General features: G+C 47.1%; 1 protein-coding gene across 1 annotated transcript in view; it reads right to left on the bottom strand.

Moving 5' to 3' along the window:
* EFNB1 (ephrin B1) overlaps window positions 1-17,405 on the bottom strand; it is a 94,100-nt gene that overhangs the window by 20,225 nt on the left and 56,470 nt on the right. Inside the window, exon 2 of the mRNA XM_040322657.1 lies at window positions 9,660-9,937. Coding sequence (XP_040178591.1) covers window positions 9,660-9,937 — 278 coding nt within the window. The remainder of the gene's footprint in view (window positions 1-9,659; window positions 9,938-17,405) is intronic.

The raw sequence follows: 17,405 nt of genomic DNA, 5'->3' as shown, positions 1-17,405 counted from the left end.
CCGGCTTTGTACACAAGGGACACCAGGGCAAGGTAGTGTTGTAACAGAAAAATTGGTCTTTCAAAGGATTACCACAAGGTTGGAAGCTTTTTTTTTTTTTTTTTTGAGGAAAAAGGAGGAGATCTTGGACCATCACACCTATACAGGCTTGTTGGACATCCCATTTCAAAACCATGACCAATAAGAAACTGGCCCTGCCATATAGCAAAATGACAGCAGTAAAATGGTTCGGTTATCTGACGTCATATGGACGTCCGCAGGAAAACAAGCAACTGCCTGGTTGCGAGCATCGCTGCGATTGGTGGTGCAGTGCCAGTCCGACGTACCGCAACTCCGATCCAAGTAAAGAGTCTCCCACGGAGACTCTTTACCACGTGATAAGCTGTGTCCAATCACGGCTGATCACGATGTAACCAGGAAGAGCCGTTGATTGGCTTTTCGGCTGCTCTCCTGACATGGAGGGGGGGGATGGGTGGGTCTGTGCCGATTGTTTATGAGTGCAGCCCCCCCCTTGGATTCCCACCCAGGACCACCAGTATGCCCCCCTAGACCACCAGGGAATGCCAATCTGTGCCCACCACTGCCGCATATCAGTGCCACCTCATTGGGGTCGCCTTATCAGTACCCATCAGTTAAGGAGAACACAACATTTTATAACAAACAACTTTCAAAATTCTCTGTCTTCTTTATTTAGCAAAAAGGTGATCAAATGCCACCAAAAGAAATCTCCATTTGTGGGAACAAAATGATAAAATTTGTTTGGGTACAGTGCAGCACGACCGCGCAATTGTCATTTAAACAGTGGACAGAAAATTGGCCTGGAAGGGGGGTAAGTGGTCGGTATTGAAAGATGCCCTCATTACAACAAATGCATCTCAACAGTGTCTCCAAATAAAAGATAAAATGTCATCCAAACCGCCTCGTGCAGAGAACATGCTTGTTAAGTGTTGGAATAAAAGACATTCCGAGGTCCCGGCGTTTCGGTGAATAGTTAATCAAAGCTGGCAACACTGAACTTTGCAGAAAACCAAACAGGAAGCCCAGAGCCCAGATCTGTTTATACAGTTGGCATATCTCATTGTCAGGCCTGGCATTTTCACAGCCTACCAGTCTTGTGCTCCCGGGTTTGATGGACACCCATAGCGGGTCTCTGCTCTACATAGTTTAACACAAGAGTCCCAAATATGGAAGAGCGAAACCCGCATGGAATGAGAGCTATTCGTCTCCCTCCGCAGAAAAGACGCACAATGTGAGGTCTGCAGAGAGGGGAGGATGGGGGGGGGGGGGGGGGGTCACAACAGGAGAATGGATGGAGGCATTATGAATGGCGGCAATTCTGCACACAGCAGCTGGAAAAAAAAATCGTAAAGAAACCCAAAAATACAAGACTAACAGTTCCATCGCAGTTGGTTGTATATCTATATGACTTTACATGGAGTTCAGCTTAAAAAAAAAAAGGGGTTGTAAAGGTTTTTATTTTCTAAATGGGTTCCTTTAGGCTTGTGCATTGTTGGTTCACTTACTTTTTCCTTCCATTTCCCTTCTAAATGTTTTTTTTCTGTGTCTGAATTTCTCACTTCCTGTTCCTCCTCAGTAAGCTTGCCCCCATCATCTGAGCCGTTCTGGCTGGGGTTTAGTCAGCGTGCTCGCCACCTCCCTTGGGACTACATCCCTGCAGGGAGACGCTGTGAACGTTCAGAAGCCACGGCAAGGGGAAAGGGGTTTCTCCTCGGCAAGCAAAGGAAGCCACGGCAAGGGGAAAGGGTTTCTCCTCGGCATTCGAAGGAAGCCACGGCAAGGGGAAAAGGGTTTCTCCTCGGCATTCAAAGGAAGCCACGGCAAGGGGAATGGGGTTTCTCCTCGGCATTCGAAGGAAGCCACGGCAAGGGGAATGGGGTTTCTCCTCGGCATTCAAAGGAAGCCACGGCAAGGGGAATGGGGTTTCTCCTCGGCATTCAAATGGAAGCCACGGCAAAGGGGAAAAGGGTTTCTCAGCGGCATTCGAAGGAAGTCACGGCAAGGGGAAAAGGGTTTCTCAGCGGCATTCGAAGGAAGTCACGGCAAGGGGAATGGGGTTTCTCCTCGGCATTCAAAGGAAGCCATAGCAAGGGCTAAAGGGTTTCTCCTCGGCATTCGAAGGAAGCAAGGGCAAAAGGGTTTCTCAGCGGCATTCGAAGGAAGCCATAGCAAGGGGAAAAGGGTTTTTCCTCGGCATTCGAAGGAAGCCACGGCAAGGGGAAAAGGGTTTCTCAGCGGCATTCGAAGGAAGCCACGGCAAGGGGAAAAGTGTTTCTCAGCGGCATTCGAAGGAAGCCACGGCAAGGGCAAAAGGGTTTCTCCTCAGCCTTCAAAGAAAGCCACAAAAGGTGAAGGGGTTTCTAAACTTCGAAGGAACACAATACATCAACTCTTCTAAAGTGAAGATGTCCGTAGACATTCGGCAATCATGTTTGGAGCAGATTTTGATTTAGATAGTAGAATGTTTATTTTCCCGGAGATGTGGTCTGGTAGGCAAGCTGTCCATCTACATGGCTTCCTGATCAAACACCACAAAGGCCTCTCTAAGCCGACCCGTCATTTCACAGGGCCTTACACTTCTTCTATCAGATGCTGAGCACAGCTGTGTGCACCGGTGGACGAACACGGAGATAAGGGTTTGGATTCAGTCAAGGCAAGAGCTGCTACACATCATACTCCAAGGAGTAGAAAAAGGTTCTAAAAACAAAGCAGCAGACGGAAACAGATGTGTGTATTGGGCCATCCGTGTTTTATAAAAACCAATTACTTTGGGAGAAAGATAACGATCACTATGCATTTTCTACACGTGGATAGCAAGTACACGGGATGAGTTTGAGACAGGAGAATTTTTTTCCCCACAAAATCAAAAATTTGAGGCCTTTTTAATTTGAAACAGAATGAAGGGTTGCGTTACAAAAGCCAAGACGTGTTAAAAAACGGGACAACTATTAGTTGGATGCCCTAGCTCCAATGCAGCCTCCCAAGCAGAGATCCTTCAGGAAGTAGCTTGGGTTCCTTAAAGGGTATGTATAGCTTAAAACTTTTAAGTTTTAAATGGAGAACGTTAGGACCCAGTCGGGTCTTATTGCGGTCCATGTTCTTGCTGGGAGGATTCAGCCCATTTGTCCTGGCGGCCATTATCACCAAAATAGAAAGTGGTGGGAAATCCTAAAATGTGATCGTTGGAATCTTCCAATGGGGTTAACGATTTCAGCAACAATGGCCTAAGAGAAATTCATCTGAGATTTTTCACTTCCCTTTGCCCTCCATCCTCTCTCAAACAAGGTTGCCGCCAACCCAAATGGTAGGCCTCTTGCCCCAACCAGGTCGCTGCCAACCCAATGGTAGGCCTCTTGCCCCAAACAAGGTTGCCACCAACCCAATGGTAGGCCTCTTGCCCCAAACAAGGTTGCCACCAACCCAATGGTAGGCCTCTTGCCCCAACCAAGGTCGCCACCAACTCAATGGTAGGCCTCTTGCCCCCCCCCCCAACTAAGGTCGCCACCAACCTAATGGTAGGCCTCTTGCCCCCCCAACCAAGGTCGCCACCAACCCAATGGTAGGCCTCTTGCCCCTACCAAACAGTAAACTTCTCAGTCACCAATGTAAAAAGGTGATTTTCTTGTGAAAACACCAATGTTCAGGTGGGTTAGCCTCTTTCCCCACCAGCCATCAAAGTAAAGGTGGCCTACTCTCCTCACTGGCCAACCTAATGGCTGTCAATGTAAAAGGCAGCTTCCCTTCTTCCCACCAGGTGCCAACATAACTAGTCACTTTAATGACAAAAATCTATCTAGGCACCATAGGCTGTGCTGGCTTTGGCACAGCCCCTTGCAAACACACCACAACACACATTACTGCAACGCAAACATCTACACAGCAGAACAATGGAGGACACCATTTTTTTTGCCTCGTATCTTCTGGTTTGCATCCTGCAGCTCGAATGTGGGGCCCCACCACATGTCAGTTTAAATGAAGCTACTACAAGTCTATTTCAGTTTGTTCTTTAAATATAAAGAACGTATTTACAAGGCCACTACGGGGAAAATACATTTTTAGAATCTCTCGAAGTCCAAAAGGAGGACGACCCCATGGCTCCATTCAGCAATGGAAAACAAAAAAAATACAGTGTGGCTCTGTTAGGAAGCATGTGTGGTCCAGACTTGCTCCGCTCACACCCTCCGGGCCCAGATGAGAGCGTCCCACACAGCACACAGGCTAAAGATCAGCCCGAGTACGGTTCAGAGACGAAAGATGAGGCCCTAGGCATGGGCACAAAGGAATGAAAGAAAAAACAGCAGACACGTAGGGATCTGTACACACCTAATGGAGCTGCAGAAAAAAAAAAAAAAAAAAAAAAAAAAAAAAAAAAAGAGGAGGACAGAAGACAAACAAAGCATGCAGAGATGTGATCTAAATGAACCCCGATACCCAAAGGATCTGCAGAATGTTTTCCCGATTTGCTGGACACCTCCGCCTGGCAGCTGAGGACAGAACGCTTCCAGATGTGCGCTGCTGCTAGAGATCTCCCCCATGCACACTCACACCCGCTAGCCAGCCGGTGCCAGGGGCGAAGGCTGAAGAAATAAAAAATGACAAAGAAATACCAAGAGAAGAACGAGAGGGGGGGGGGGGGGGGGGGGGGGGGGGGGGGGGGGGGGGGGGAGAGTCCGTCTGGAAAGAAAGTGATTTTTATAGAGAAGAAAAAAAAAGAAGCAGGATGTGACTGGCAAGTAGAAAGACCACATTTGAGGACGGCCATGGCCAAGGGGCTTTTTCCTCCACCCATCCACCACAGCACTGTAAATACAGAAAAATCCGCTCTCTTCCCCCTGCCTCTCCAACGTTATGGAGCCAGAACCCGGAGAACATACGAAGCACACCCTTGGCGCTGCCATTTCACGCTCTACGAGCCCCCGGATCCCCGCGGTGAGGCTGGCACAGCCGGGTCAACGAGCATGCTTCCCCCCTACTGCCAAGCAGAGACGTCTTCTCGCTCCGTCTGACCCAAATCAAATGCGGTTTCCGGAACCAGGGGACAGCCTGTCACATGTGGGCACATCAGCCAGGCTGGTGGAAGGGGAGGCCAGCAGCCTCATGAATGTTTCTCCTGAAACTTTCCAGCACTCGTGTTACTTAGGGGGATTTCACTGGCACCACGAGAAATAAACAGGCTGAGAACATACAAACAGTGCCAGCGGTCCATTTATAGCCATACTTGGTCCATGCCAGAGCTTGTCCCACAGTTGTCTGGATATAATCATATTCTACATCCGCGCCGAAGGCATCTCTGAGCAAAGTACTGCGGTTGTGGGATTTAAAGCTGAACTACGGGCAGATATAAAAAAAGTTATTAAATCGGTTTAATTTTTAAGTGCAAGCACCTGGATTTGACTTGGTATCAGCCTCATGCAATTCCGAGCACATCGGCACTCAGACTGGAAGCCAGTAAGGTGTGCCACTCAAAAATTAACATGTTGATCGGAGTAGAGATTAGAGGGTTGACTTTAGGCTCCTGCTGCTTTTTCATCATCTAATCAACTGTGGGGGTGGACAGGGTGGAGGGCCAACTACCCATTAATCAGTAGGTTACCGAGGAGAGTGAAGGGCCACAGAAACAAAACCATGCAACCATTATAAGCCTACAGTTGACAGCCGTTTGGTCAAAAGGTGAAGTGTGGGAGGAAACAGGAGTACCTAGAGGAAACCCACGCAGACACAGGGAGAACATGCAAACTCCAGGCAGATGGTGTCGTGGTCGGGAACCGAACCAGCGACCCTAGGGCTGAGAGGTGAAAGTCCTACCCACTACACCACTGTGCTGCCCATGAAGACCTGGTTTGACCAGTTTGGTGTGGAGGAACTCTTGTCCTGTACAGAGCCTTGACCTCAACCCTACTTTTAACAGATCTTTGGTATAAGCTCTTCTCAGCCAACATGAGTACCTATGCTTAACCATACAGAACACCTTTAGGGTGAGGTCTTCTCATCCCCAAAAAGGTGTTCAGTGGGCTTGAGGTCATGGGGGGGGGGGAACGAGTGTCCTGCACAGAGCCCTGACCTCAACCCTACGAACACCTTTGGGATGAACTGGAATGAGCCAGGTCTTCACATGCAACATCTCTATAAAGACCGTTTGACCAGTTTGGTGTGGAGGAACTTGTGTCCTGCACAGAGCCCTGACCTCATTCCTACTGTACACCTCAGGGATGAATCGGAATTCCAAATTGTGAGCCAGGTCTTCTCATCCAAAAATCAGAACACATCAATGGCCATGGGGGGTAGGGGGCAGCGCCACATCAATGGCCATGGGGGGGTAGCGCCACATCAATAGCCATGGGGGGTAGGTGGCAGCGCCACATCAATAGCATCAATAGCCACGGGGGGATAGGTGGCAGCGCCACAACAGCCATGGGGGGTAGGGTACAGCGCCACAACAGCCATGGGGGGGGGGGGGGGCAAAGAAGGCAACTCCATATCAACAGCCATGGTTTTGGAACAGAAAGTCCAACCAGCTACTATAGGTGCGATAGTCAGGTGTCCACAAGCCATATAGGTGTACATGTACCACCACAACAGAACACTGACTCACATCCCATCTGTTTCATTAAAAGTACTTCAACATTTACCTTCAAAAGTGCCAACTGCAAACATTCCAGCAATTACGAAACATGAAACACATCGCTGCTCGCCTTAGATGGTACACAAATTAGATTTTTGAACGAAATCCACCTTTCATATAGTTCCCACAGTCCAAGCAATACAAATCATTACTACTGCAAGAGGAGGGGGAAGAGTTTACATTTATTGCAGTGCCCTGGGCTGCAATAAACCTTACCATGACCCTAAACTGCAGAAACCCTTCTACTTAACAGGCCATGAGCCCCGCTAAGGGGAATACTTGAGATGTACTCCACACTGCTGCGTGAGCACATTTCACACAAGACTGGTGAGAAACACAGGCACTTTAATTATACTGAAGGCCTTAACACAGAACAGAATCCAGGTCTCATTATTTACATTTTCTACACGAAATCTCTACCGAGACAACTTTTCTTTAACTTGCTTTTTATATTCGAGAAGGACTAATTAGATCTATAGAGGTCTTCTACTGCTAAAAAGAATTCAATGAAAAGTCTTTTACATATGCACAGCGAGCTCGACCTTGGGACACGATTCAGTTGTACGAGTCAACGGACTACGCCAAAAGAAAAAAAATGGTAGTTTTAAACCTTTATGAATATGTGTTCGTACCCGATCATTACAACTACTACAGGACCAAAAAAGGTACAAGGGCTTCCCTCCAATTGGAGTTCAGGTGTCTCCAGTGAAGTGTGCTGTAATACTCGATCATACGGGGCGTGACCTGACACAGCACAGAGTAGGTCGCACCAAGCAGAAGCTCCGTAAATTGATCCTGGCATTAAGCTTATCCCGTGACCCTACAACATCCTGATTGCCTTTAACCCGCTCTGGAAGTCCTCGCAGTCATACCAGAGTTATGTGCCCGACCAAAGCCCAGAAGGCAGCCGTAGCTAAGCAGGCACAGTTTCGCAGAATGGACGGGGAAGACGTGGGGGAAGATTGCGGCGCCACGTGTGAGAGTCAACCCCCACCAAGTGGAGACACTGCTACACTCCTAGAAGCTATAATACCATTCTGCCGGACCTCACTGACGGCTCAGATAGAGGCGGTCAAGGTGGACATCTCGCTAATTCAGCAAGATTTCCAGAAACTCAGAGCGAGAGTCACGACGTCAAAGACTCAGCCAGGCCTAGTGGAAGACACCATCCCGCCTTTACAAAACGGGACCCGACCGTATGCAGATCCAGATTAACCAGCCATTAGCTAAACAGGACGACATAGAAAATCGGTTGAGGAGATGCAAACTCCGCTTTAACTCGCAGAGGGCAATACTTGATCATACAAAGACATTTCTAACCTTGTGGTAACAGTTGAACACCCATGTTCCACCATGACTATGCTGCCCCCCCCCCCCCAGAACAAAGCCAGCTCCATAACAAAATGGTTTAACCAGTTTGGTGTGGAGAAACTTCATTGTCCTGCACAGAGCCCTGATCTCAACACTGCTGAACACCTTTGGGATGAGTTGGAATGCCGATTGTGAGCCAGGTCTTGGCACCCAATGTGAGGCCCAACATGTGAGCCAGGTTGTCTCCATCAGTATCTTAACTTACAAATGAGCCAGCACCATAACATGGTTTAACCAGTTAGGTGTGGAGGAACTCAAATGTGCTGCACAGAGACTTGATCTCAATCCTACTTTTAAAAAGGCCTTTTGTATAAAGTCCTTGCATCCATCAGTACCTGGGCTAAAAATGTTAAGTAGATTTGAAGTCATGGAGGAACTTGAGTGCCCTGCATAGAGCCCTGACCTCAAACCTACTGAACACCTTTGTTAACTATTGGGGTTCCAATTCATCCCAAAGTCTTAGCCAAAACAGGCACATGACCTCACAAAACTTTTGGCTGAATGGGCACAAATTTCCAAAGACGCAATAAAAAAAAAAAAAATCTGGAAGCCTTTCCCAGAAGAGTGGAACCAGGTATTTAAAGACATTGTGCCATTTCAAGTTCCTCTACATCAAACAGGTCAAACAGTCTTTAAATACCTGGGAAGGCTTCCAGAAAGCTTTTGAATGTGTCTTTGGAAATTTGTGCCCATTCAACCAAAAGTGTTTGTGAGGTCTTGTCCCGGTATTGGCCAAGGAGACCTTGCTAACAATTGGGGTTCCAATTCATCCCAAAGGTGTTCAGTAGGGTTAAGGCCAGTGCCATGTCAAGTTTCTCTAAATAAGACAGACCACTCGTCTCAATCCTGCTGAACACATTTGTGATGAACTGGAATGCTGATGTGAGCCTGGTCTTCCAATCTGACCTCACAAATACCCACAAACGTTCCAAAACCTCGTGGCCTTCCCAGAATGGAGGATGTTAAAGCTTCAAAAGAGGGCAACTCCTTAATGGACCCCCCATTCTAAAAAAAAGTCCAACGGTCAGATGGCCATATAGTGTATATAGTTACATATTTAGGCTCATAGGCCCAACAGCTAATGCCAGGTCACCAAGTTTCTTTCTGCGTCAAGAGAGTTTTCTGGGAGGGTATCAGAACAATGTGTAAATATTTTAGACCTGGTGGTCTAAGCTTTCCAAAAAAAAAAAAAAAATAAAAGCCAGGGACAATGGGCCACCAGTTATGACATCAATGCCAGAAAGTATGGAGGGCCGGGATCACTTCACCTTACAATGTTATTTTAATGTCATGTAATGTTATTTGGTGGTGAAATTAGGGCTCCAGCACGCAGTAGTGGTACATGTCCTAGATCCAGGTGATGCCAGGATCTTGGTTAAATCCTGGGACAGTCTCAAACTATCTAGGCAGATGAGGCTCCTAATGGCCTGGTCAGCATAGAGAGCTGCGTTTATTTTTTTTCAGTGGTAATGGCAAACAAAATCTCACGCCTATACAAATCCTTTAAATGCCCCCACCACATTAGGATGAGCTTTAATAATGCATTGTACACGGGACAGGAATTGTACAGTTGTAGTATAGGAAGACGAGCGGTACGGCTGAACATGGCAGCAACATTGCTCCTCCCATTAATCGCAGAAGCACTTACATGTGATGTAGTAGTCCTGGTTCCTTCTGAACTCCAGGCCCATGTAGTTCGGGCTGAACTCCTGGAATTTAATGGTGAATCGAAATTCTTTTTCCGGCTGATTGCACGTAACCAAGACATTGGGATCCATAACGGTGCTGCAGGATTCAGCCTGTTCTTTGCGAACCATGTACAGCTTGTAATACTCATAAGGCCGCGATGGCTCCCCCTTGGGGCAAATAATGTCCAATCGGTCTCCGATCGCTGGGTGTATAACCAAGCCCTTTCCCGATAGGAACCTGCAAAAAAACAAAAAATAAAATTAGATCATACTTCCCTTTTTTGCCCGATTTTTTGTTTAGTACCACCACCCACATATAATCACCGATTCGGCAATCTCCTTCTAAGCTCCCATCTGTTACCATACAATCACACCTTTAGCTACTTCCCACCACACCCCCTGCTACCACGACACCCTTTTCAACCAACCACACGGACCGCGTACAGCTTGTGCTACTTAAAGCAGTCACAGGACGATGATTGCAAGGGGTGGGCCAACTCGTAAAAAAAACTCAGATTAAATTAGGCAATCTGGAACATCAAACGCCGGCAGCGAGGAAGTAGCACTGCAAAGAAAAATCCACAAACTCAGTGCGCTGCAGGGATGTGTAATGGGGTTTGGCATTTGGATGGCACCCAACATAATCAAAACCTGTATGGAAACTAGGCGTGGGCATCCCCAGGGCTGTACAGGCACCTGGCATACAACAGAAAAAGTAATAGTGAGAAATTTGTAAGGTCTGAGCTGCTCCAAGTAGGTCAGGTAGGAGAGGAAACAAAAATAAAAGCACCCAGAGGGAAACGGGTTCTAAAGGCATGGGTGTTTAACCTGTGGCCCTCCAGTTGTTGCAAAACTACAAATCCCATGAGGCATTGCAAGGCTGACAGTTACAAGCATGACAAGACTTTTGGGTTTGCAGGAGCCGTGCCACAATAAGCAGCCCAATGGCCAGCTGATTGTCCCTTTTTAAAGGCATGTGTGCTTAACCTGTGGCCCGCTTGCTGTTGCAGAACTACAAGTCCAATGAGGCCTTGCAAGGCTGACAGTTACAAGCCCAACTCCCACAGACTGGCATGATGGGACTTTTAGTTCTGCAACAACTGGAGGGCTACAGGTTGGAGCACCAATGCCTTAAAAACGGGGACGATCACTTGGCCATTGGGCTGCTTATTGGGGCATGGCTCCTGCAAACCCAACTGACACACGGCCATCTGCAAGTCAGTAACTTGAAATGGCCAATCAGGAAAAAAGTGTAAATTGGGACAAAATGTTTTGGTGACAACCAAGAAGGGAGTATGCCTTGCTTTGGAGAAGTTTCCTCTCGCTTCTCTACAAAAGGAGAAGTTAAAATGGTGTCCAGAAGCTCCAAAAGTAGGAAGAAAGGATGCAAACTGACCACGCTGGGACAGACCTCCTTCCATGCCTAGCACAATCTATTAGAAACAGGAAGGGTTCTTTCCAAGGAACACAGAGGATCACTGGAGATTAACAGTCTTCGTGGCATTTCATAAACAGCAATGGCCTTGATAAGTAACAACGCGACGTAGACCCCAACTTAAAGTATCACATACACTTTAATCTATGGCAGAGTTTCTCAACTCAAGGCGCCCCAACAGGTCATGTTTTTAGGATTTCCCTCAGATGAAAACGGCTGTGGCAATTACTAAGGCAGTGAAACTGATCAAATCACCTGTGCAAAATAATGGGAAGCCTGAAAACAAGACCTGTTGGGGTGCCTTGAGGACTGGAGTTGAGAAACACTGATCTATGGTCTTGACACAGAATGTACAGGCTTCATCACGACAACGGTCCCAGAGCACCAAGAATCCGGGCCATAAAATTGACACAAACTTTCTATATGAACAACATTTAATTAAAAGCAAGTTCCCACCGAATTTATGGTACAACACGCAGAACGGGGCGAGCCCATGCCCTACTTTGATCCTATGGAACATTGAGCATGCTTTGTGTCCGAGAGAAAGAAGTGGGTTAATATTTTACTCGGTTGGCAGACAGGAAGGCCTGGAGTCTTCTAGGTCTACATAAAAGATATATTTCTACACATAAATATATATATTGCAGTCTCCAGGGGAAGGGATAAAGCCTCGGCAGGGCGTCCCCAGCAGATTCAGACGCACAGCACAAAGGCCGTCTCACAAGAGCCTGTTAGCTCTGCACATTCCTCTCTGGCCGGTTCCTTGGGAGAGCTATCAGGTGGCAGGCCCCAATTTTCTTATTGTTCGGGGAGGTGTTTTCTGATGGGAAAGGTGAAGAGGGGATTTGTGAGGTCTGAAAAATGATCCCTCCGAGTTGGGTAAACAAGAATTGCTTTGTTACCAGGCAAGATTCACAAGCTGTGTGATAAATGTGTGCGTTTAATGTGTGTGCCGGCAAGGGTGGAGCGGTGTGCTGAGCACGGCAGGAGAAAGACCCTATAAAGAAGCCACCTCGGGGGCAAAGAAAGCTGAATTACGAAGGGTGGTGCTGCTCGTTCCAAGGGTGGAGGTGTGTGCAGAGCATGGCGGGGGGGGAAAGACCCAATTAAAAGAGCACACTCGGGGCAAAAACTCTGAAATCCGAAAGGCAGTGCTGCTTGTTCCAACAGGGGAGGTGTGCATGGGCGCGGGGGGGGGGGGGGACCCTATAAAGAACCCACTCTGAAAAAGAACTGAAATACAAAATGGTGGTTGGTTATTCGGGGCAAGAAAGCTGAATTACGAAGGGTGGTGCCGCTCGTTCCAAGGGTGGAGGAGAATAAGCAGCCCCACTCTTCGTATTTAAGTTCTCCTTCCCCGAATGAAACCCAATTAAAGAGCACACTCGGGGCAAAAAGGTGCTGCTTGTTCAACAAGGGAGGTGTGTGCAGAGCATGGCCGGTGGGGCTTTAAAGAGCCCACTGGGGGCAAGAAAGCTGTATTACAAAGGGTGGTGCTGCTCGTTCCAAGGGTAGAGTGGTCTGCAGAACAACATGACGCTCATGGGTGACCAACCACGATGGAATAGAATAGAAATCTTGATGTTGAGCATTGAAGCTCTGAGAAACGCGCTTCAAAAATCACTCTGGTGCAACTTCTACCTTACGGTAGCAAAAGCCTCTGACTTTGTGACCTGCTACAAAGTTACAATCACTGGTGGGAGGGGAGACTGGGAAAAATCTTTCCTCCTGCCTGCAGCAGACAGATGACCTCATCTCAGCCTAGGCAAAGTTACTAAATGGAAGCACAAGCATGGCAAAATCAGAAAATGCATTCATGTTACTGAAAGGTCCGCTTTAAAACAGAAAAAAAGAAATTCTTTGCTACACAACGGTTGCAAGAGTTGCCAGGACAGAACGTCAGACTGACAAGTTCATGAATATTAAAGCAGTATATATTGGCACATCCCTGGGGCTTTTGGCTCCTTAGGGGGTGGGAAGAAAAAAAATAAATCTGTTGTCGGGAGGGAGGGGGGAGAACAAGGATCACCCTCAGTCTCCGCCTGGCAAAATCCTTTTCACGTCCCGGATCGGCTTTTGTTTTAGGATTTCCACGATTGTGCTGGGGTCTCTGAAGATGTGTTATCTCATTACGTTCCACAGCACTCAATGGCCTTCATTTGCATATGAGAGAACCTAAACAAGCCCCCCTCTCATGTCCCCGCAACTCCCCTTATCCCGATGAAGTGGGGAAGTTAACCATCAAAGGCGTATAATGCGGATTACATTCCTCGCCCATTCAGCCGCATAAAGACTGGCACAGAGGGGGTGGGGCTGGGGAGGGAGGTTGGCAACGGAGCAAGAGATGGAAATGAGATGAACAGAACCCACTAAATCTCCAAGAATAACTGAAGAGGGATCATTCTCCGGCTTCGTCTCAACCCTAAACAGGGGACCTCAATCCTTCAGAAAAAAAAGTAATGAAATCAATTCCATTTAAAAGTACAGAGAATTTCCTCTACAGAAACCCAAGCTGGAGGTCATGGAAGAAATGTCCCATCTAAAGTACAAAAAGAACAGATCTCCTACAAAATCCTACGCTAGAGGTCACAGAATAGACATCCCGCCTAAAGTGAAGAACTTCCTACACAAACCTACGCTGAGGTCATGGACTAGACGTCCCATCTAAAAAAGTGCAAAGCAACCGATCTTTGCTTAAGATGGGTCTCTTTTGTGACCTCTAGTGTAGGAGAACTTCTCCTACACAAACCTACGCTGAGGTCATGGACTATACGTCCCATCTAAAAAAGGTACAAAGCAACTGATCTTTGCTTTAGATGGGGGGTCTATTATGTGACCTCTAGTGTAGGAGAACTTCTCCTACACAAACCTACGCTGGAGGCCATGGACTAGATGCCCCATAGCTAAAAAAGGTACAAAGAAATATATTCTACACCAGGCATTTCCAAAAACTTTCCAAACAAAAGCCAGTTTACTGTCAGTCACACTTTAGAGGGGCTAGATTGGGCAGTGGGAGTCGAAAATGCCTTGGGAGCAAAAATCTCTTCAAGACCCATCTTTGGTATTAGGAGAAATAGTGCCCCATTGTTGGTGTCAGGGTATGGAATAGTGGCCGGATAAAGGCAAGAAAAATGCTGCATCTGGACCACAGTTTGGAGAACACTGCTACACTAGAAGTCTAGAAAAAGGAATTTATCTCCTACAACTTTCTACACTAGGGGTCATGGAATGGGATGGCCAACTAAAGTACGGAGAACTTTTCTCCTACACTAGAGGGCATGGCATAGAGATCCCATCTAAAAAGTATAGAGGACCGCTCCTACACTAGAGGTCAAGAAATAAAACATTCCATCTAAAAGTACAATCAACTTCTAAACTGGTCATGAAATAGACGTCCAAAGTATGGAGAACTTTTCTCATGGAGGTCATGGAATAAATGTCCATCAACGGTACAAAACAATTCTCCTACACTAGAAGTCATAGAATGGTTGTCCCATCTAAAAATATTCAAGAAACCTGAAAAATATGAAATAAAACATCACACCTAAAAATGACAAGGAACTTTACTACCCAACAGGTCGTGAGACAACCAACTAAAGTAGAGAACTTCTACACTTGGTCACGAAATAGATGTCCCATCAAAGATACAAAGAACGATTTTCCTAGACAAAGTCATAGCATTGGTGTCCCATCTAAAAACTCCTACAAAACTCTGCATCAGCGGTCAAAAAATAAATAAATAAAAAAAAATAAAAAAAGACGCCCAACCAAAGTGCAGAGCTTTTCTTCTACACTAAAGGTCATGGAATAATTGCCCCATTTAGAATACAGAGAACATTTCTCCTACACCAGGGGTTGGCCAACTTCGAACCTCCAGCTGTAGCAAAAGTCCATGCGTCACAAGGCATTGCAAAATTGGCAACCACAGGCACGACTTCCAGACCAAATGGTATGATGGGAGTTTTGGCTCAACAGCTGGGGAGACAAAGTTTGCATACCCCCTGTTCAACACAATGCTACAGAAGAGCCTATGGTGGAAAAAAAAAAACACGACATGCCATTTAACCACTTAAGGACCGCCTCCTGCACATATACGTCAGCAGAATGGCACGGCTGGGCACAAGCCCGTACATGTACATCCTCTTTAAGTGCCCAGCCGTGGGTCCGAAGCTCCGCGGCCCCGATCGGCGCTGGAGTCCCGCGATCGGTCCCCGGAGCTGAAGAACGGGGAGAGCTGTGTGTAAACACGGCTTCCCCGTTCTTCACTGTGTCGCTGTCATTGATCGTGTGTTCCCTGATATAGGGAAACACGATCAATGACGTCACACGTCCAGCCCCGCCCCCTACAGTTAGAAACACATATGAGGTCACACTTAACCTCTTCAGCGCCCTCTTGTGGTTAACTCCCAAACTGCAATTTTCACAGTAATCAATGCATTTTATAGCATTTTTTTGCTGTGAAAATGACAATTGTGTCAAAATTGTCCGATGTGTTCGCCATAATGTGGCGGTCACGGAGAGGGGAAAAAAAAAAAAAAACACACCATTGGTAGTAAAAAAAAAATTTGGATAAAAATGCAATAAAAACTATACCCCATTTTGTAAACACTATAAATTTTGCGAAAACCAATCGATAAACGCTTATTGCGATTTTTTTTTTACCTAAAATAGGTATAAGAAGAAGAATACGTATCAGCCTAAACTGAGGGGGAAGTTTTATATATTTTTGGGGGATATTATAGCTAAAGGAAAAAAAATATTTCTCAAAATTGTCGCTCTGTTTATAGCGCAAAAAAAAAAAAACGCAGAGGTGATTAAATACCAGCAAAAGAAAGCTCTATTTGTGAGAAAAAATGGACGCCAATTTTGTTTGGGAGCCGCGTCGCACGACCGCACGATTGTCAGTTAAAGCGACGCAGTGCCAAATCGCAAAAACTGTCCGAGTCCTTTACCTGCATTTTGGTCCAGGTCCTAAGTGGTTAAAGTACAATGCAGAGGAAGAAAAGCTTCAAGCTCAAGTTGTTGCAGAAATAAAAAGTCCCACGAGGCCCAGCAAGACCGGCAACCGACCGGCGAGGCACTAGCAAGACCGGCAGCCCACCAGCAAGACCGGCAGCCCACCAGCAAGACCGGCAGCCCACCAGCAAGACCGGCAGCCCACCAGCAAGACCGGCAGCCCACCAGCAAGACCGGCAGCCCACCAGCAAGACCGGCAGCCCACCAGCAAGACCGGCAGCCCACCAGCAAGACCGGCAGCCCACCAGCAAGACCGGCAGCCCACCAGCAAGACCGGCAGCCCACCAGCAAGACCGGCAGCCCAAAGCTTGCCAACCATGTCCAAAAGTCCTACACAATCACAATCCTATAAGAGAGGTCATGGAATGGATGTCCAATACGAATAGAGAACTTTTATACATACTTTTTTTAGCCTGGGTTACTGTAGCAAGAAGACAAATACACAGCTTCTGAAAACTCAGAAGCATCATTCACTAACAAAAGTGAAGAAACCTTATCAGTAAAGTGGATCTCCTACAGCCTCTTTACGGACACTTCATAAACTCCCAATGATGGATGCATCACATTTCACAATTAGTCCACGCCTGTGTAAGGCACGTTGGCTCCACCACAGCCTGTGTGACAACGCAATAATTAGACACCCTATAAACAGGTGCCGGTACAAAAGTTCTCCATGGCTGGGTCACCAGGGACCAATTAAAATGATTGGTTTTGCATCAGCTTCGCTCTCTTGGTCACGTGCCTATACATGAGAGGACAGTCAATATACACCATCATATGACGCCATTTGAAATCGCCATCCTACAGCACTTGAGCAGATAATGGCGGCACGCTGTCAGAGAGGACAAAGCTCTGGATCGCTGTGTGCTACTCCTTATGTTCAAGGGGCAACCTGCTAAGATACGGGGGCCCCCGCTATACAAACCCGGCTCAGCCCCTTTCCCCATCACTCCGTCCATCCACAATGTCCATCTGTACCGGGTCTTTTATGGCAAGCGATGGTACAACAACTGGGGCGGAGAAGTATCTTTACTGTGAGAACCAAACACCGGCCCTGCTAATTAAAAAAAACCCCACCCAGAAGCCAGGATGGCAAGAATGAATGAGCTTATATACTTGAGACAAGTACGGCTCCATTGTCTAAGGTTAAAGGGTGACTCTTAATGGACTGTCCAAGACAAGGGCCAGGCAGAGCCTCCTTTGTGCCTCTGCTCCCTCGGCCCATTCAAGGGGCGCCCCCTTCCAGACACACATA

This window comes from Rana temporaria, chromosome 9 (genome assembly GCF_905171775.1).
Source record: "Rana temporaria chromosome 9, aRanTem1.1, whole genome shotgun sequence".
Lineage (NCBI taxonomy): Eukaryota > Metazoa > Chordata > Amphibia > Anura > Ranidae > Rana > Rana temporaria.
Note: the sequence above shows the minus strand (reverse complement) of the source record. Positions and strands in the feature narration are given on the sequence as shown.